Source organism: Macrotis lagotis, chromosome 5 (genome assembly GCF_037893015.1).
Source record: "Macrotis lagotis isolate mMagLag1 chromosome 5, bilby.v1.9.chrom.fasta, whole genome shotgun sequence".
NCBI classification, from domain to species: Eukaryota; Metazoa; Chordata; class Mammalia; order Peramelemorphia; family Peramelidae; genus Macrotis; species Macrotis lagotis.
The window spans coordinates 27,818,732-27,840,753 of record NC_133662.1 but is presented as its reverse complement, the minus strand read 5'-3'; the positions used below and the strand labels follow the sequence as shown (position 1 = coordinate 27,840,753).

Genomic DNA, 22,022 nt, shown 5'->3' with positions numbered 1-22,022 from the left:
AATTATCTAAATATAGTTTAATCCATAAATTTATAGGGTTTAACTTATAGGGCTTTTTTAACCAGGTTTGTTTTCTTAAGGGATGTCAGAGGTTATGATTCTATTTAAGTTTACTCAAATTTAATGACATTAAAATAAATTTAGGACTAAATATCTATCTTTTAAACTTTTATGACCCAAGAGGAAGGTGCAAGATTGTAATCTGTAAATGAATTCTCTTTCAATCTCACCTAATTTTTCCTTTAAGAAACCTTTTTAGAATCCTAATTAATGTCAGGTTTCCTCCAAGGCCTGAGCATATACTTGAATATAATAATAAAACCTAATTTTTTTTACTTCCTATTTTCTGCATTGTAGTAAATATATATTTTGTTTGCAGCAGTTACCCACTACGTGATTTGAAGATCTATTTCTCCCATAACATTTTTTAAAAGTCAAGGAAATAGACACTGGCCAAAAGAAGTATGGAGGAGTTTTTGAGGGAGAAGTGATTGAATCACCCAAATCCTCTACAATTTAGAGAATACTGATTTAAAATGTAGAGCAGGCAGGCTCAGTCTTCTCTGACCATGGCCCAGCCAAGTTTCCTTGGCTATTCTTTTCTGTCTCTCTCTCTCTCTCTCTCTCTCTCTCTCTCTCTCTCTCTCTCTCTCTCTCCAGCCCTTCCTATTTCTTGTAACCTTTTAAATAAATTTTTGTTTTATTTCCACCCATGCTTTCCCAGTCTCAATAATGATTCCTCATAGGCAGAACCGAACCCAAGTAGCCAGCAGCAACATTTTGGCAACTAATGAAGGGATTCTCTCTGCCCAGATTGGGAAACTGGATGGAACTACGTGAGCACACACCCTGTTTTTTTAGATCCTGCATTTTTAGAAAAGTAGGAAAATTAATGAACCTCTAGTCCTCCTTCTGTGTTTGCCTTTTACTGGAAACTGGAAAAAGGTTGAGATTGTGGGTTGTCAGTTTGTGTTTGGCAGTAGCCCTGGTAGCCTCCCCTGTTCAGACTGACTGGAGGAATGGCAGTTCTGAGGTGTGTTTGTTTTATACCCCACTGTGAGTGAGGGTTGTTAAGGAAAGACATGTTTGGCTATCTATAAATGATAGAGAATTAAAATATGGGGGGAAATCTGGTACAAAACATCTGAACTCCTGGAAATTATCCTTGGGTGGTATTCTCTTACTCTTTCTTTCTCTTTGAAAATGCTCTCTCTTATTTTCTGCCACCCCCACCCTCTGCAGAGGGAGCAGGAGGGAGAAGGGAAATCTTCCTTTTTAGAATGTTGAAACTCAAACCTATGTCTCAGATGGAATGCATGATTCACTGCAGGAAGGGTAAGAACACCCCAAAACTTGTTTTAGAAGACAGGGAACCCCCATGCCTTCTTCCTGGCTTGGGGGGGGGGGTATTGGGCTATGACCATGTTTTTCTTAGGCTACAGGTGTTTATCAATTCCAAGTCCCCCGTTAGCTGGGCTGAGAAAGCCCCACCCTTGGGAGGGGGAAGGGGAAATGGACAGATAGATTGTCAATTAGTTAAGAAAAAAGGGGGAAGACTTTTTCTTGGACAAAGTAACTGGATTTGAACTTTATAAAAGTTACTTAAGAATCCATTCAATTTTAACTACGGGTTGTCTATTTCAAAATCTTAATGAGGTTCCTCAAGAAATTCTGATTGATTCTAAAAGTTATTTTTTTTGACTGCTCTTAATTGGTACATTCAAAAAAATATAAATATGCGTACATGTGTATTTAATGGGACATTTTCACATCTCTCTACTGGCCTGGAGAAGTGGGAAAATGCTTCTATATTCTGAGATCTGGTATGGGCCAGGGTATCAATCTCAACTTGGTAAATTTGATACAAAGAATTGTCTATGTCTAAACTCCTTTGTGTTTGTGTGTGTGTGTGTGTGTGTGTGTGTGTGTGTGTGTGTGTGTGTGTGTGTGTGTGTCTGAGTTAAATCTTACTCCTTTTAGTTTGGGTTTTGAATTTAATTGCTTAAAAGCATTTAATTTAAAATCAAGTAATTAATGAAGTTGGGATCATCTTATATCAATTGAAAGTTTGTAAGCAACAAAGTTTGTGAAATGATCTCATCTGTGAGTTAACACCCTTCCCTCAAGAAGCTTTGAAAAGAGGGTGAGAAGGCCTTTGATAGAGGAAAAGGTCACTACCTTGTGTTTAAAAAGAAACTATCTGAGAGCTAAATGTGAATAATTTAGTTACCTAAGTTTTGTAACAAGTCTTGAGAATTTATGTGTTATTAAGAAGGAAAATGTAATTGAGATAAATTGTATTTCAAGGAATCTGGGAACATTGAATCATATATAATCTACTGATTTCTTTTGGGAAGAGATATTTCGTACTAAATTTTGTAATCTGATTTTTTTATGTTAAATTGATATATATTATCAACAATCGCACAAGGTCTTTTGTTGGTAAGGGAAGAAAGTTGTAATCTTTGTCTCATCATTTATCATCATGTTTATGGAAGGGAATATATATGTATATGGGACTATAAGGGAATGTATATTGTTTATCAGTTATGTGATATTCTGAAAATATTGTCTATATAAGGGTACATGTCCTCATGTCCCATGATCATTCCAGGTGCATCATAATTAAGTTTGAGAATGAGCCAGTGGATCAGGATAATGCCTATTGGCATATTTAATGGCTTTAAAGGAGAGATTCATTCTTCAGCTAGAATTTTTGTTCATTCTAATCATGGCCAAAGCTAAAAGAGAAAATTTTGCAAATTAGTTTTTGGACATGTGCAGATTTAAAATGCTTTTTTCAGAACTTTTTTTTAAACAACTTGTATGATATCCATCAATAAATCTGTGTTGTATTGGAACCCGTGTTCTTAAAAAAAGATTTTGATACTAACTTAAGATCATAAAGTATAATTCTTGCCCCTTATAGACCTTCTAGTTTTTCCTAATTATTAGACTTAAATAGCCTTTTCTGTTACAATATCTCTGGTTTTTGCTTGCTCGACTCCTTGGCTGTTCTTTTATCTCTTTCTCTCTCCCCAGCCCTTCCTATTTCTTGTAACCTTTTACTTTTTTTTTTTTTTTTTTTTTTTTTTTAGGTTTTTGCAAGGCAAATGGGGTTAAGTGGCTTGCCTAAGGCCACACAGCTAGGTAATTATTAAGTGTCTGAGACAGATTTGAACCCAGGTACTCCTGACTCCCAGGCCGGTGCTTTATCCACTACGCCACCTAGCCGCCCCTCTTGTCACCTTTTAAATAAATTTTGGGGGCTTTTTCCCAAAAACAAAAAAATGTAGAGCAGATGAGCAGTAGCCCAAAGAATAAAACTACACTGACACTTCCTGGAAAATTTTCAGAGTGGAATACCTGTGTAAATGCCTAACTTTTTTTTTTTCTTAGTATTTGTTTAATGTATGCGCTCCAAAGAACTTAGGACCTCACTAATCTCTTTTCCCAAAGCTCCAAATGCAATTCAAGTACTCTCTCTTTTTTTTTTAAGTTTTTGCAAGGCAAATGGGGTTAAGTGGCTTGTCCAAGGCCACACAGCTAGGTAATTATTAAGTGTCTGAGACCGGATTTGAACCAAGGTACTCCTGACTCCAAGGCTGGTGCTTTGTCCACTATGCCACCTAGCCGCCCAAGTACTCTCTTTTTAAGGCAAAGAAATAAAGGTATAGAAACACTTCAGTCCTGGTCCCCAAGGACAGGTGTGGCATTGGAATATAATTTATGCATCTTGCCCCCAGTCACCACCTGCCCCATTTCTTCTGTTACCTCTGAGACACCATATTTAAGAAACTCTTCATCACTATAATTACTGTACCACCATGGTTCTGTCATCATCATATCCTTCACAGGAGATGATAGCATTAATTATGGTCTTCTCAATTCTGTGCCCAGCTCAATGATTAGTATTCTTCCATCTGAAATTCTTTAAATTTACTTCTCTTTGTGGCTCTTGCATGATAGAAACTGGTTCTTTTGCTTTGTATCAATGATAAGACTAGCATTTCCCTAATGCAGTTCTTCCCTTCATTCCCAACTTTGTGGGATATGGCTTTACCTAAAAGAAGAAAAAGTTGATCCCCAGGGGCATGACTAACCTATAAAATTTCTTTCCCCATCCTCCTTGCACTACTAGCAGAGGCAACATTGATTAGGCTCTGGACAAAACTGCTCTTAGGAAAAAGGAGTTTCATTGGTTCCAGCTTCTCTGACATAGCAAATTAGTTTTCTAGGAACATTCAAACTCCCACCCACATAGAGTTTGGGTCTCTCAGAATTGTGCTGGGTTCCTAAAAATCACCTAAATTACCATATACTGATAGCATACTAATCAGATGCATTTCCAGATAGTGAGAAGACTTCCAAGGAAGTGAAGTATCACTTTATCTTTATTGAATATTCTTGCTGGTGAAGGCAAAGAAAATATTTGTTAAATATTCATTGACTTTCCTCTTAACATCTAATCTCAACTAAGAGAAGACATTAAGTCTAGAAATATCCTAGTACCAGCAAAATAAATATTTGTTGATTTACATTGAATGGCTCTAACCAATTGACCATTCATTTGTCTGACCCAGTCTCACTCATTATTCTTTCTTACTTCCTGGCAAAGAACACATATATGCAAGACCAGGATGCAGTTAGTACTATAGAGAATATGACCATTGATGAGTGAGCTGGACCTTACCATAGTATGAATCTGACTTGATTAGGGCAGTACTCTATTTCACTATCATGCATATCTAATTAAGTAAAGTTTTTTTTTGTTTATTTCTTTGTTTGCTTTCAAATTTTTCACCTCTGTAAAATTTCGTACAGTCCAGTGGGAGAAAGGGTAGTGAAGTAATTCATGTATTGTAGAAGAGGTCTGAGTTCACAGAAAGAAATTCATTAAAATGCTGGTATGATGAACTAGGTCTTATTCTGAATTTTCACAAAAATTAGGAAAAGGGTTCAGAATTTCTCTCTTCATGGATAAGGGTTATCAGTCTGTGATCTTATAATATATGGAGAGAGCAAAGTGAAAAACAAGTTCATGGCATACATGGTACAATAAAATCTCATCTATATAGAAGTGTTAGATTTAAAAGGAACTTTGTGTTCAAAATCTCATCAAGCTGACAATCATCTGGACATAATGAACAATCAGAATTTTTAGTGACATGCAACTATAAAACTGTAGATTTAGAATTAGAAGAAAATTTAGAGATCACTTAATCCAAACTTTCTTTTTTTTTTTACAAATGAAACAACTGAGGTAAAAGAGAAGGGAAATTCCTCTTTATTTTAAGAGATTACTCCAACCCTGGAGTTCACAGCTGGGAAGAACCCTTAGCATCTTTGACCCCCTCCCTCTGATAGGAGAATTACCAGCATTTCTATTAGAGGAGAGTGCCCAGGCCAGACAGTTCTTCATTTCTTACCAGACTATAATCACTGGTATGTCCCCTTCTCTCACCTTTTCACTTTCCTTTTATATACTGTCTTCCCCCTTTAGAATGCAAACTTCTTGAGAGTTAAACTGTCTTCTTTTATTTGTATTGAAGGAACTTAGCACAGTAGCTGGCATAGAGAAAGTAGTTAACAAATTCAGTGCTTACCTAACCTAGCTAGTTGAAAAAAATTCCAAAATGTGAACTCTGACCACAAATCCATTATTTTTTTCACTAAAATTATTGTCTGCTCTAGAATTTTTTTTCTAGGGTCTGGTATATAATAGCATAAAAACCATCTATATGGATAATGAGATTCAGTTTTCATTATCTAGGATTTATTCTCCATTTGCTGAAATCCTGCCCTTACTCAACATTGTGATGTCCTTGGTCATCTTTAAGGACCATCAACAAGGACAGCATCAACAGCTCATATGCTATCTTATCCAATTAGCCTTCCTTGTTCCTAACTATTTTCTTACTCAGGCCTTGAATTCCATATGATAATACCTTTAAATTGGATTTAGAGTTGCACAGGCCCTTAGAGATCATTTGTATCATAGATTAGGATTATAGTTTATCTAGGATTGTAGATTAAGATATTAAGGCCCAAAGAAGAGTAATTTGCCCAAGGCACACTGCTAAGAACTAGAAGAACCAGATTCTATCCCAAATCCTTTCACTTCAAATCTAATTTTCTTTTCACTATATCACAATGCCTTATTTGCTCCAACATTACCTACTGCCTAGTGAATGACCATTTTCTACTTGATGTTAGGAAGGCATTACAAACTCAACATGTTCAAAAACATATTCATTCTCTTTCACCAAAAAGCCTGCCACCCTTACTTCTGAACTTCTATATTTCTAAGGAGAGAAAGAACCACCTTCACATAGATTTATAACATCAGCATAATCATCAACTTCTTACACCTTTTCACCTTACATGCTTCTCAATCACCAAATCTTGATAGTTCTATATTTGCATCTCCAACATATTTTTTGTAATGCATCCCCTTCTTTCTACTCATATAGTCATTCCCCTGACTCACTAGGTGGCAGAGTAGATAGAGCACTGGTCTTTTAGTCTGAAGGATGACAGTTCAAATTCATCCTCAGACACTTGATACTTATTAGGTGTGTGACCTTGAGCAAGTCACCTCCAGGCCTCCTGATTCATATATGGTCACTGGATTCAGGTGACTCTGGAGGAGAAAGTGATAGCATAGCACCACCTCACTCAAATCCAATTCATGTGCTTGTTATGGCATCACTTTCCCTGATGTCATGGTCTTCTTCAAAAATGAAGAACAGGGACAGCTCGGTGGTACAGTGGATAGAACACCAGCCCTGGAGTTAGTAAGTACCTGAGTTCAAATTCGGCCTCAGACATTTAATAATTACCTAGCTGTGTGACCTTGGGCAAGACACTTAACCCCATTGCCTTGCAAAAACTAAAACAAAAAAAAATGAAGAACAAACATCATCATAAATCCATTCTCACCACTCATCCAGACTTTTACAATAACCTCCATTTAATCTCCCTGACTCATCTCTCTGCATTCCAACCCATTCTCCAAATGATCCACAAAGTGATTTTCCTAAAACAAAGGTCTTACTATATCACCCCCCTACTCAATAAACTCCAGTGGGTTCCCATTGCCTCTAGGATCAAATGTGAACACTTCTCTTCCTCTCACTTAAAAGCTCTTCACAAATGAGCAGAATCAAAAGAACATTATTCACACTAACAACAGCCCAGGGTGATGAGCAACTATGATGGATTTATTCATTTCAGCAATACAATAATCGAAGACAATTTTAAAAGATTTGTGTTGGAAAATACCATCCATATCCAGAGAAGGAACTGTGGATTTTAAATGAAGGCCAAAGTTTTTTATCTTCAATTTTTTATAGTTGCCTTATATATTATGTCAGTTTTTCTAATATTTCATTTCTTCCACTTGGATTTGATTCTTCTCTCACAACAAGATCAACATGGATTTATGATTAGCATGGTTATAAATATAGAGCTTGTATCAAATTGCTTCTGTGAGGGGGAGGGAGAAGGGAAGGGAGGAAGGGAAAAAATGTAAAAAGAAAAATGATTGATAAAAACTGTCATTGCATGTAGTTGGAAAAACAAATAAAATATATTTAAATTTTTTTTTATAAACCTTTACGATTTAACCCCTTCCTAACTTTCTAGATTTATTGCACATTCTTCCCTTTCCCTTTCTTGCATTCTGTGGTACAATTATACTAACCTACCTTCCATTCCTCATACATATTTCCATTCCCAACTCTGACTCTGCACCAACTGTCCTCCATGGCTGGAATGTTTGTAAGGAGTTAAGATACTGGAGAGATTGCAAGTGGGATAAAAAAGGAAGAAGGATGGGATCCCTAGCAAAAGGGCCATATAGTATGGGGCCAACAAGCCAAAGTTCAGCCATATGACCTGCTCTAGGTTAGAGCCTTGTAACAAAACCCTAGTGGTTCCACCTTACTTGCAGTTTTGGGATATGTCATCACATAGAATCAGCATTATCAGGACTCTGCTTTGACATTAATAAGCATACAGTCACTGATGTAGTATAATCTGAGGGAAAGGTTCTCCCTGACCAAAAATATTTTTCCTCTGATGTTTAGCTTCATCTTTAGATTAGAACAATGAAAGATCCTATAAAAATGGAAATATTGATAATTAAGAAAAAAGCATTTGTTAAACACCAGTATACTATATATGCCAGACACTGTGCTATTCTTTGTAGATGCAAAGACAAAAATAAGTCGCTGCCCTCAAGGAGTTTACATTCTGTCAGAGGAAATAGCATTTGTATAAATAAAATAGATTTTTTTCAAAAATGTAGGATGTAGAGGAGTCAGAACAAGCTTCATGTAGAGATGACGCTTAAACTGAGTTTGCTTTAGCATTGAATCAGTTTATCAGACATTAGTAAACACAATTGGGTTCTGAAAGAATAGGAGAGAGGATAGATTTGATAGAGGAAGAAATGGTCAGGAACAAAGAACAAAGTAGGGAATCTCAAGGATGAGAGAATGAACACTTGATGGGAGTGGAAAGTGTATTGAAAGGAAAAAGGTACTTAAAGTGGGTGGAGGACCTCCAAGAAAGAGCTTCACAACCCTGCTTCTGGTGATGACACAAAAATTTAACTGACTGACTGGGCTTCAGACAATGAAAGCCAGGATGGATGGGGACTGACATACCTCATTACCATTAACCTGCTCTACAGTCTCCATGAAGGGCATAAGAAACCCAGTCATCTGGAATGGCAGCTTCTCTAAGGGTTGAAACTGAACTAACAACTTTTTCTACAAAGGGATTGGGAAGTGTGTCAAGTATCAGTCTCCTTTCTCTTAACTATCCCCATTAAACACACACACACACACACACACACACACACACACCACGTCTTGCCCCCTTCTATTTTCTGATTGCTAGTCTGGACATGGTAATAATGGATAGCTAGACTTTATAAATGCAAAACATTCTGCTTTGAAATAACAATGATTCGTTTTCCCCACAGAGTGGTAATTTGATTCGTCCTCAGGAATAGTCATCATGGACAAGCAGAGACAGACCAAGGAGAGGAAACAGAGGAGGGCTCTAAGGCTGGCTCTCTCCCCTACAGTATTGTTATCATAGATGTAGAGCTAGAGGGGACCTTAGAGACTGACCAATTCAACTCATTCTTTATTACAGATGAGGAAACTGAGACTCAGGGAGATTAAGGGACTTGACTAACACTGTCAAGTATTGTCAGAAGCAGAATTTGAAATCAGATCCCTTGGCTTCTGAGGGAGACTATTCTCCACTGTAAAATACTGCCTCTTATTTCTATTTTCCATTACATCCTATACCAATCCAGTACTATCTTCTAGTGATGATTGTAATGATGCAATTGGAATAGGAGCAAGAATCTGCCTAGTCCCTCAGGCTCAGGGCCTGGTCCCTCAGGCAAGATTCTTGCTCCTATTTCAATAGCAAAGGTCAAAGAGGTAAAACAATGCTCTAGTATTTTCACTATTAGAAACCAAACAATGGTCTAGTAAAAGAAAAGGCTGCAAGAATGTGATAGGTATCTCTCCCTATGCTCAGCCCCCTGCTAAAGAGCTATTCCAACTTTTAATGTTCTTTCACTCATTTTCATACTCATTTCATAGTGACTCTAGTTGGAGAGGAAACTACATTTTTGTTAGCTAGTAGATTTTTCCAACTTCTGGGCTGTCTACACCACAAATGTCAAACTTGTGGCCAACAAAAATCCCCAATGCTGGTCTGAACCAGATTAAAATATAATTGGGAAATGTTGAACAAAATAAAAATTTTAAAATGCAATACTACAGGGGCCGCTAGGTGGTGCAGTGGATAGAGCACAGGCGCTGGAGTCAGGAGTACCTAAATTCAAATCCGGCCTCAGACACTTAATAATTACCTAACTGTGTGGCCTTGGGCAAGCCACATAACCCCATTTGCCTTGCAAAAACCTAAAAAAAAAAAAGTCAATATGAAACCTGAATATTTGAGTTTGACGCAACTGGTCTAGGTTCACCTAGTTATAATTACAAACTGTGCTAATAATCACTTGAGAAGTTGAGTAGTATTTTGGAGTCAAACAAATCTGGATTCTAGCCTTGCCTTCTACATTTATTAGCTGTAAATCCATGGATAAATCACTTAAACCCTGTGTGGTGGCATATACTTGTAATTACAGCTGATGGAGGTAAGAGATGGGGGATGCTGAAGCTGGTAGATTTCTTGAGTTCTGAAATTCTGAATTTCAGTGATCTTGCCATTCTAGTATCTACACTAAGTAGAGTGCTAAGGTGATGAATCTCCAGAAACTGGGGAAGGGAAGGGATGAGAAGTGAAAGTAGAAAACCAGATTGCCTAAGGAAGGATGAACCATTTAAAAATGTGACAGTCAAAGCCCCTATGCCAATAACAATAGCATTAGGTATGGATAGCTCTGTAATTTTCCAGCCTAAGTGAGATGGGTAAAGACAGTTTTGTTTAGTTGTTTTTTTAAAGTAGGTTACAACCTCTGTGTTCTCCTAGACAACTCTCTAAAATCATAAGTTCCAGACAAGTTTTAAGTGTGCATCTCTTGAGGAAGTTTCCCCATTGGGAGATATCCATACAGATGAACTCATAGGCTCAGATGCTATCAAACTCCCCCCCCCCAAAAAAGAAATTAATTACTCCTCCTCCATTTATTCTCCCCTTTTCTAATTCTTAGGTAGAATGAATGATTCAGAGTACTAAACCCCTAAAGTGATTGTTTTTTAGACAAAAGATCAATATCCAAGCATCTCCCCTTCTATAAGTTTTTTTTTTCCTTTCCTTTCTTGTGTGTAGACTTGTTTTCCTATATCTTGAGTTTACTTTCTGTGAGTTAATTGGAATCTAGAATAAGATCAGTAGACATAGGATCTAGGGAGATAACTTACTTGTTTCTGTTTAGGTCCTCAGTCCAATTAAAATGCATGTGTGACTCATTCTGAAGTCAGTTCAGTTGTCCTGTCTGAGCTTGCTGAACTAGACCTGGCCCTCAGGGATACTTCCCCCAAAATAAATGAAAGTAATAATAGGTGCTATAAAGTAGTAAACAAAAAGATAATACATATGAAATGTAATAATTACTGTCACTTTAGGATCTCAACATAAATACTCTTAAGGGAGGGAGATTGAGAAATTTGGGGGTTTTTTCACTATTAGAAACCCAAACAAATACTTTTACTAAATTGTACCTCAATTGTCCTTTGTATCCTCCCATGATAGAGTTTATGGTCACTACCTTTATGTATATGCTAAGTTTTAGATATTAATTCATTTCAGCCTCTTTGGTCAATCCATTAAGAAAGGTATGCCCATTTGTATATGTATATGCATACACAGAAATTTGCCTTCCTCTAACCTAGCTATTCCAGGTGTAGCTGTAAATTAATCACAAAAAAATTCTGGGGGGAAAAAAGGGAGGGAGGGAGGCAGAGAAAGAAAGAAACAAACAAAGGAGGGAAGGAAGGAAGGAAGGAAGGAAGGAAGGAAGGAAGGAAGGAAGGAAGGAAGGAAGGAAGGAAGGGAGGGAGGGAGGGAGGGAGGGAGGGAGGGAGGGAGGGGGAGGGAAGGGAAGGGGAGAGGGGAGGAAGGAAGAAAAAGTAAAAAGAAGTAAGAAAGAAAGATGGAAAGAAATAAAGGAAGATGGAGGAAGGAAGGAAGAACAAAAGTACAAATGAATGAATTGCAAGGTGATTTTTCTTTTAATGTAGGAGAATTTACACCCCCAAATTGGTGTAGTCTCATTCCAATCTTTGAAATTCATTCATTCACTTCAATTGTTCAAAATTTTTCTTTTCTCCTTGGGAATCACTTTCAATGTCATTTTGTGAGCCATTCAAGAACATTAATTTCAGTATTTTATTTAGTCCCTGTTTTTGAATTAACAAGTAGTCCAAGATTATTCATATGACCTTAGAGTTCAACCTCTTCATTTTCCAGAGGAGGAAACTGAGGCCCAGAGAAGATATAAGACTTTTCCAGAGTAACAAAGGTTCTAAGTCACAGAGTAGAGATTCAATAAACAAGCCATCTAACTCCAAATCCAGGGATCTTTTCATTTGACTTAGATTTGAATGACTGTTTCCCAAAACCAAGTCCATTCTCAAAAGACAAAACTTGCCATCACTGCAGAAGCATAGACACTGAAGGCAATTCTCAAAGAGGATCATAGGATCATAGATTTAGACCTGGAAGAGACCTTAAATGTCATCTAATCCAAATTCCTCATTCTAATAGATGAAGATACGGAGACCAAAGAAGTTAAGTGATTCACCAAAGGTCAAAGAGGTAATAAATATCAGAGACACAATTTAATAATTTGTTTTGTTTAGTCAATTCCAATCATATCTGACTCTTTGTGATCCTATTTGGGGTTTTCTTGGCAAAGGTACTGGAGTGGTTTGTCATTTCCTCCTCCAGTTCATTTTACAAATAAAGAAACTGAGGCAAATAGGGGTGAGTGGCTTGCCCAGGATCACACAGCTGGAAAGTGTCTGAAGATAGATTTGAACTCAAGAAGATAAGACTTCCTGACCTCAGGTCCAGTGCTCTATTTGCTGAGCCACCTAGCTGGCTCACAGGTCCTTTGCTTAGGGTCAGTGAAACAGGAGACCTAGTAGAATAAACTCTGGGAATACTCAAAGGTCTGACCTTAGAATTTTAGCAAGGAGGATAGGCTTCAAAGATGCTGAGCTATTTGTTACCCAAAGCAATGAGAGATGCCATTGAAAGAGATGTAGTGACTGGAACAGGGTAATGTAAAGAAACATAAAGGAAGGAAGAATAGAGTTTCTGCTTTTAATTCAAGTTCATCAGCCCCACTGAAACTTTCAGAGTAATATTAGAATGTATTTAGGAGTACTGGCTTTGAAGTCAGACAACTTAGATTCAGATCCCACCTTTCACACCACCTATTGATTTTGGACAAGTCATTTAAACTGTCTGACCTGACCTCAATTTCCTAAGAGGAAGTTATACTTGGTTGTGACTCCCTGGGCAAATCACTTACCCTCTGCCTCAGTTTCCTCAACTTTAAAATGAAGACAATTTAGAACCTATCTTCTAGGGTTGATATGAGGTCCAAATGAGATAAATGCTTTGTAAAAGCATTTGGCACAGGATCTGGCACAACATGATGGGCATTTAATAAATGCTTGTTTCTAAATCTGTAATCGAGTGGTTCCATAATATTATGCTTAAATGACTCTCAACTAGAAAAGATACTAGTCTCACCTTACAAATTCAAAAGAAAAGAGGTAAACCATGACTGGCTAATCCAATTTGTCAAGTAAAAGAAGGTGGGGAATTATAGAAAGTCTAAGTAGTCCCTGTCAAGGTGATATGAATTTTTATTCCAAAAAACTAGCATTTGAAGGTGAGAGAAAAACTTTATGAAGCAAAAATAAGTGTAAAGAAGCCCTGGCAATTACCACCCTGAACTTGAAGTAAACAGCAGGGAGGGAGGGTGCCTGCACAACTGGGTGTTCCAGAGCATGTTCTAACGTCCCAGGTATTTCATTAATTCTTCACTACATTCAAGAGAGACCCATATTTTGAAAAGGGGAAAAAAAGGCCTGAAACCCAAGTACTCACAATATCCAGGAGAGTCAGCATGCCAGTAGATCACATAGCAAGATGGTCAATCCCAAATTCCCTGCCACATTCTCCCAACCATCCTGTTCCAGCATCATGGGGGTCTGAACTGGTCCTGTGCCCCCAGTATGTCACTTTGGAAGACTGGGATCCTTCCTTTTCATTCTCCAAAGATCGTGCCAATGGCCCTGGCATATGCCTTCTGATGTCCAAAGACAATCTGAGAATTGTCGAGCAACCTAGAGTTTAGAGGCTTGGGCAAGTCTGTGATTCACACCACAATGGTACAATCAAACACGCCTAAGAGAAATTACAGGTTATCCTCCTCTGAAAAGGAATCCATTAAAATGAGTCACTTGTTTGTTCTTTGCATTCATAGACATTATCTTTCAGAAGGTCACAGGAGATTGTCTACTCCATCTACAAGTCTAATAAAATTAGAACTCCAGGGGCTTAATAATATTATATGATGGTGATGATGGTTGAGAAAGAAATCCTACAAGATTTTCCCTGTTCTGAGACTGAATATGAAGGGAAATGCCTGGAAATTCTATTGATTCATCTGGATATAGTCCCTTCCTCAACTTTTACAGTAATTTCATCTTTTAACAAAAATTCATCAAGGTCTGGAATCAAGAACATTGTGGGACAATAAATGAGGACTAAGAGTCAGGAAATCTGAGTTTTAAACCTTGCTCTTCTAGTAACCATCTATCTAGGTCTGAGATTCCTCATCAATGAATAAAAGGGTAGGAACAGGCCAAAGTGTATAGCTTCTTCCACATCAAATTTCCTATGAGTCAGTAATCATTCACTAAGTCCTATATTATGTGGTCAATGCTGCTAGTTGCTATCCAGAACCTTATAGTCTAGTAATTGCAAAATTCAAGATGGTTAATAAAAGAATATCAATCTTTTTTTTTAGGTTTTTGCAAGGCAAATGAGGTTAAGTGACTTGCCCAAGGCCACACAGCTAGGTAATTATTAAGTGTCTGAGGCCAGATTTGAACTCAGGTACTCTTGACTCCAGGGCTGGTGCTCTATCCACTGTGGCCCCCTAGCTTCCCCACCAATCTTACTTTTGAGTCAGAATAGTATTAAGAACACATAACACACAACATAGTAGATAAAGAACTAACCTTGGAACAAGAAAGAGCTGGGTTCAAGTCCTAACTCTTACTGATACACTGACTGACATGTTATGTCTCAGGGCTCTAAGCAACTTTCTAAGGCTATAAATTAGAGAGAACATATTGACCCACATTAGTAAAAGGAGTTTCCATGCATTTTCTGAGATTTCACAGAAATCACATATTAAGTAATTGTCTTATTACCAAGGAAGGTATCACATATCTCCTATCTGATTTTCCATTTCCTTCTCCAGCTCATTGTACAGATGAGGAAAATGAAGCAAACAGGGTTACATGACTTGCTTGAAATCACACATCTAGTAAGCGTCTGAATCCAGATTTGTCAGGAAGATGAGTCTTCCTGACTCTAGACTCATCACTCCTCTGTTCCATCTAGCTGTCCCAAAATAATTCCCAGTCTTAGAGAATTTACATTCTTAGTTTCTCTTGTTGGCTCAGTCAATATGCACAGGAATACTTAATCTCATTGAAATATGATCTTGTTACCTCTTAATAGCTAGCAAAGCACTTTACAGATATGAAATCACTTTATCCTCCCAATTATCCTGGGTCATGGGTATTTTTATTTTGCTTATTTTATGAGAAAACCAAGGCAGGCATAAAGAAGTTAAGTGACTTGCCCAGGGTCACACAGTTAGTAAGTGAGATTGATTTGAACTCAGATCTTTGTGATTCCAGATGCAAAGTCCTATTGTGTGACTCAGGTACCTCCTGGACAGAGTAGCCCATTAGTTACCTTTGATCCTCTGAAGATGGAGAAAGTTAGACTGAAAGAAATGAGGTTTGCTCAACTTCATTTGTTATTTGTATCTTGGTTAATTTTTTAATGTGATAAATCATTATCATCAAATAGACAACCCCCAAAAAGGACCTCAGATGAAATCTGTCATTCAACAAAAATTTATTGAATGCATCCTAATTTCAAGGTGCTGTGAGGGATATAAATATGAACTGTATGTGTTTGCTGCCCTCAAGAAGCTTACAATCTGGTTGAGGTAAGAAGATAACAGTGAATGCAGATGTTCAATTTTACAATTTTATCAGCAATTAGGTTAAAGGCATATTAAAGGCAAATTTTACCAAATTTTCAGGTGATCCAAAGCTGCAAGGTATAGCTGCCATGTTGTATGACCATTAAGATTCAAACTATATCTCTGAGACAAAATAATAGATTTAAAGAGCATATTTTAAAAAAAGAAAAATAAAAAAAATTCTACCCATGGATATCTCACCTGAAAAAAATCAGAGTATTATGAGTGGATTTTAAGCTTAATAGAATTCAAAAGTTTGATGTGTAGCTTAAAATGATGATGATGATGATGATGATGATTACAATGAAAATGATGATGTCTGTCCTTCATTTTCAAAGAAGAATTGAATTTGAGTGAGGGGCTGCTGTGCTAAGTCACCAGTCTCACTTTCTCCTCCAGAACTATCTGAGTCCAATGGCCAAATATGAATCAAGATGACTGGAGATAGCCCTGAATACCAAGCAGAGTTAAATGACTTGCCCAAGGTCACGCAGCTAGGAAGTGGCAAGTGTCTGAGAATTCAAACTCCTGTCCTGCAACATTAGAATGGTAGAATACTAGATATAAAATTGGAAGGGATCTAAGAGGCATTTAAAGATTTTTTTTAAAAAGAAAAGAAAAAGGCTAAATTGAGAGGCAGAACATCCAGCATAAGATCCCATTGCATTCTATCCTGTTAGACCAAATCTGAAGTATTGGGTTAAGTTCTGGGTGTTATATTAAGGAAGGACATTAGTAAGTTTAAGATAAGTAATGATCTTGTCTTGCCTACTTATAAGGGAAAATTGAAAGAACTTGAGTTATCTGGAGAAGAACCTAAGGAGGAAAACACTAAAGGTAGATGCTACATAGAAGAGGGATCAGACTGTATACCAGAGGGACGAACTAGGAGAAAGGGGTAGAAGTTATAAAAAATATTTAGTACAATATAAGATAGAACTTCCCAACATTCCCAACTGAATGTGGAATAGATTGTTATGGTGAGTTTCTTCTCATCTTAGGAATTTTTTTCTATATAACTTTATTTTTCAATTTTTTAATTTTTATTTTAATTTATTAAATAAATTAATCATTTTCATGACATAATATAATAAAAAAGATGATTGCATATGAAACTACAAATCTATTATGTACAATTTTCCTTTCAAAATAAGGCTATCGTGTAAATTTCTTTCTTTTTCCTCTTCCCTTTCCACTCCTAAAAGTCATTACCATTACACACACTTATGTATATATACATATATACAAATATATAATGTATATGTGAGTGTGTGTGTGTGTGTGTGTGTGTGTGTGTGTGTGTGTGTAAAATCATTCTATACATAATTTTATTTATCAGTTCTTTCTCCAGATACTTGTAGTGTCATTACAGGTACTTTGTAGTTAATTTGGATATTAATAATAGTTATTTATTTACTAAAAATTGTTCTTAAATCAATATTACTTTTACTGTAGCAATGTTCTGTTTTCACTATTATTTCATGCAAGTCTTTCCATGTTTTTCTAAGATCATTTTTTATTATATAAATATTTTATTTGTTTTCTAATTATATGCAATAGTAGTTTCTACCTATCATTTTTTGGTAAGGTTTTGAATTTTACACTTTTTCCCCCACCCTCCCTTTTCTCTGCCCTCCCCACCACAGAAGGCAATATGATAATCTTTGCATTGTTTCCATGCTATACGTTGATCAAAAGATAATTTTTAAGTATTTTATTTATTTATTTTTCCAACTACATGAAATGGTAGTTTTCAACAATCATTTTTATAAGGTTTTGAGTTTCACATTTTTCTCTTTCCTTCTTTCCCTCATCCCGCCAACAAAAAAAAAATCTAATATAAACCATACAAGCGCAAGCATGCTAAACATAGATCCATATTAATCATATTGTGAAAAATGAATCAAATCAAAATGGGAAAAATCAGAAAGAAAAATCATATAAGATACATAAGACAACTTTTAGAAATTGAAGATAGTAAGCTTTGACCTGTATTTAAACTCTGCAGTTACTCCTCTGGACATGGAAGATATTTTCAAGCACAAGTACTTAAGAATTGTCTTTCTTTATTTTGCTGCTAAAATAAGCAAGTTCATTATAGTTGATCACCACCCAATATTGCTGATAGTGTGTATAATGTTCTTTTAGTTTTGGTCACTTCACTCTGCATCAGTTCATACAAGTCTTTCCAAGCTGTTCTGAAGTTCCATGCCTCATGATTTCTAATAGAACATTCTAAAAGAATGTGGTGTTCCATCACATTCATGTACCACAATTTGTTCAGTCATTCCCCAAGTGATAGGAACACCCTCAATTTCCAATTCTTTGCCACTACAAAAAAAGCTGCTATAAATATTTTTCTACATGTGGTTTTTTTTTTAACCCTTTTTGTGATCTCTTGGGGATGCAGACCTAGTAGTGGTACACCTGGATCAAAGGGCATGGACAATGTTATTGCCCTTTGAGAGTACTTCCAAATTTCTCTCCAGAAAGGTTGGATCAATTTACAGCTTCACCAACAATACATTAATGTCTCAATTTTCCCACATTCCCTCCAGTGTTGATCATTTTCCTTTATAATAATGTTGGTCAATCTGACAGATATGAAATGGTACCTCAGAGTTGGTTTAATTTTCATTTCTTTAATCAATAATGATTTAGAATTTTTTTCATATAACTATAGATGAGCTTGTAATTTCTTATAACACAGTAGTAATCCAACACAATCATATACCACAACTTGTTCAGTCATTATCCAGTTGACAGGTTTTCCCACAATTTCCAGTTCTTTGTCACCACAAAGAGAGTTGCTATAGGCATTTTAGAACATACAGAACATTTTCTTAATGATCTTTGGAAATAGACCTCGTTATGCTATTTTTGACTCAAAATAATATGGGAAGGTTTTTACCTCTTCAGGAATAATTCCAGAAGCTCTCTGGTCAGTTCACAATTTTACCAACAATGAATTAATGTCTGAATTTTTTCACATCCCCTCCAACATTTGTTGCTTTCCCCTTTAATCATTTTAGGCAATCTGATAGGTGTTAAATGATATCTAAAGATTGTTTTAATTTGTATTTCTCTAATTGGTTCACTTTTTCATATAACTATAAATTGTTTTGATTTTTTCATCAAAAAAATACCTATCCATATCCTTTGACCATTTGTCAATTGGGGAATGACTCATGGTCTTATAGATTTGAAAAGTTCTTTATATGTTTAAAATATGAGACTTTTATTCTGGAAACTATCTATGGGGCAGAACCAAGATGGCAAGTCTCTTAAAAATATTCCAAAAAAATTAAAAAGAGATCCAAAAAATTTTTGAGAGACAGAATCCACAAAAAAGATTTAATGAGGCCATTCTCCAGTCTAAGGTAGCCTGGAAAATCATGGGAAAATTCTGTTCCACGCAGGTGAAGGGGGCAGCAGCACAACCAGGATTAATGCACTGGAACAAAGGAGCTCTAGTCTTCCTGGAACAGACCACTGGGCACCTAGGCACCTGGGGCCTGGGGAGCCCAGCAGCAAAAGCATTTTCCTGACCTGGCAACCCAGGGAACACCAAGTACAACTTGGAAGATCAGCAGGGACACCTCTGCCAGAGTGTGTGTGAGCCAACATGGTCCTCAGTGCAGCCTGGCCACCAGCATAGCTATGGTCCTCAGCACAGCCCAGATCCCAGGAAACAGGAGCAGGTACACAGGACCACCCAGCAGCTGTTCCCAGATTGCTCAGGCCACCAAAGTTAAGGGGGTATGGGAAGTGTCAAGGTCTCTCCTCTGGCCCTGGGACAGGACTCTTGTGCTTTGTTTATTTGGTCTGGGAGCCCCCATGGCCATCCACAGACCAGAGCACAAAAAAGAGAGCAGTCAGAGCCTTACATAATGAGATCCTTGAGGTGTGCCCCAATAATATTCAAAAGCTCAGAAAGCACCCCAAACCAGGCATAGGCTGGGGAACTGAGTAAATAGTAAAAAAAAAAAAAAGAACCTGACCATAGACAATTACTTTGGTCCCATGGAAGACCAAAACACATAATCAGAAGACAAGAAAGTTCCAGCTTCTGCATCTAAAAACTCCAAGAAATATAGGAGCTGGTTTCAGACTATTTCAGACCTCAAAAAGATTTTGAAAAAAAAATAAGGGAGGTAGAGGAAAAATTGGGAAGAGAATTGAAGGAGATGCAGGATAAAACACAAAAAACAAGTCAATAGCTTAGTCAAGGAGAGCCAAAAAATGTTGAAGAAAATAACATACTAAAAACTAGTTTAGGTCAAATGGAAAAAAACAATTCAAAAAGTTAATGAGGAGAAAAATACCCTAAAAAGCTGGAAAAGGAGATAAGAAAGCTCTCTGAAGAAAACAAATCCTTCAAATGTAGAATGGAGCTAAAGGAAGCTGATGACTTTGCAGGGAATCAAGACACAATAAAACAATATCAAAAGAATGAAAAATTAGAAGAAAACATGAAATATCTTATTGAAAAAAACAACAGATCTGGAAAACAGATTGAGAAGTGACAATTTAAAAATCCTTGGATTATCTGAAAGTCATGATCAGGAAAAGAGCTTTGACTTCCATTTTAAAGAATTTCTACAGGAAAATTGTACTGATATCCAAGAAGCAAAGGGCAAAATAAAAATTGAGAGAATCCACCAATCTCCTCCTGAAAGAGATCCAAAAAAATAGCTCCCAGGAATATTGTAGCCAAGTTCCAGACCTCCCAAGTCAAAAAGAAAATACTACAAGCAGCCAGAACAAAACAATTCAAATATTGTGGTGCTGCAGTCAGGATTACCCAGGATTTAGCTCACAGGGCTTGGAATGTAATATTCCAGAAGGCAAAAGAGCTTGAAATGTAACCAAGAATTAACTACCCACCAAAACTGAACATCCTCTTCCAGGGCAAAAGATAGGCTTTCAAAGAAATGGGAATTTCAAATGTTCTGTTGAAATGGCCAGAGCTGAATAAAAAGTTTGTCTTCAAATATAGGACTCAGGTGAAACATAGAGTAGACAAGAAGGGTAAATTATGAGGGATTTAATGATGATGGACTGAATATATTCTTACATGGGAAGATGATCCTGATAATACTCATATGAACCTTCTCAGTTATTAGAGCAGTTAGAAGGAGTTTTTATAGTCAAGACACAGGAGAAGAGAGCTGAATTTGAAGGTATAATATATTTTTTAAATGGACTCAATGGGTAGAAAGGAAATGTACTGGGAGAAAAGAAAAGAGAGGCAGAATAGAAGATAATTCATGTAAAAGAGTCAAGAAATAGCTTTCACAATGGTATAGAAGGGAGAAAGGTAAGAGGGGATGAGAGAGCCTCATTCTCATCAGAAATGGCCCATGGCCCAGAAAGGAAACTATACATATATATATATATATATATATATATATATATATATATATATATATATATGTATATATATATATACACACACACACACACATACTAGGGCATAGAAATCTAGAAGAAAAAAGGAGAGAAAGGGGATGGGGGAAGGGGGGGAGAGGTAGGGGATAGAGGAGAGCGTAGATCATGGGAGAGAATATTCTGATATAATACATTTTCTTTTATACTTTTTGCAATGTGGTGGGACCATGGGGATGGGTGGTTGCTAGGTCTCTGGGTTGGGATGTTGATTTGGGGCCTCTTAGCCCTGGGGTTGGTGCTCTGTTGACTATGCCACTTGGCTGTCTCACAGCACATTTTTGATGAGGGAGAGAGCGAAAAGAAAGAGAAAATATGATAATAATAAATATATAAATATAATAATAATGGAGAGAAATGGATGAAGGGAATTACAATTAGCAACAACAACTGTGGAAGTAACTTCTCTAATGGACTTATGATAAGAATGAGATCCACCATGAGACAGATCTGATGGTATCAGAACACAGACTGAAGCACAATTTTTTCCTCTTTCTTTCACTTTATTTCTCATGAGATTTTTTTTATTTTTGTGGGGGAAGGGGGGATTATGTTTACTCTTACAAGACTATTTTAGTAATGTATAAATAAATAAAAAAGTAAAATTTTTAAAAAGTAACTGTATAAAAATATTTCCCCCCAAGTTCTGCTTTCCTTCTCATCTTGGCTACATTTAAAGATCTTAGATCTTTTGATAAAGGCTGGAGATTGATGTGTCCAGGACATTATGAAGGGATCTCTTATTCAATTTTGAGTTGGACAAAGTGATCTTTGA

General features: G+C 36.7%; 1 protein-coding gene across 4 annotated transcripts in view; it reads right to left on the bottom strand.

Moving 5' to 3' along the window:
* ADGRF4 (adhesion G protein-coupled receptor F4) overlaps positions 1 to 13,880 on the bottom strand; it is a 49,578-nt gene extending 35,698 nt beyond the window's left edge. For all 4 annotated transcript variants that reach the window (XM_074237153.1, XM_074237155.1, XM_074237154.1 and 1 more), the window contains exon 1: positions 13,618 to 13,880. In XM_074237153.1, the coding sequence (XP_074093254.1) occupies positions 13,618 to 13,638 (21 nt within the window). In that variant the 5' untranslated portion in view covers positions 13,639 to 13,880. The remainder of the gene's footprint in view (positions 1 to 13,617) is intronic.
* Positions 13,881 to 22,022: the final 8,142 nt, after the last annotated feature.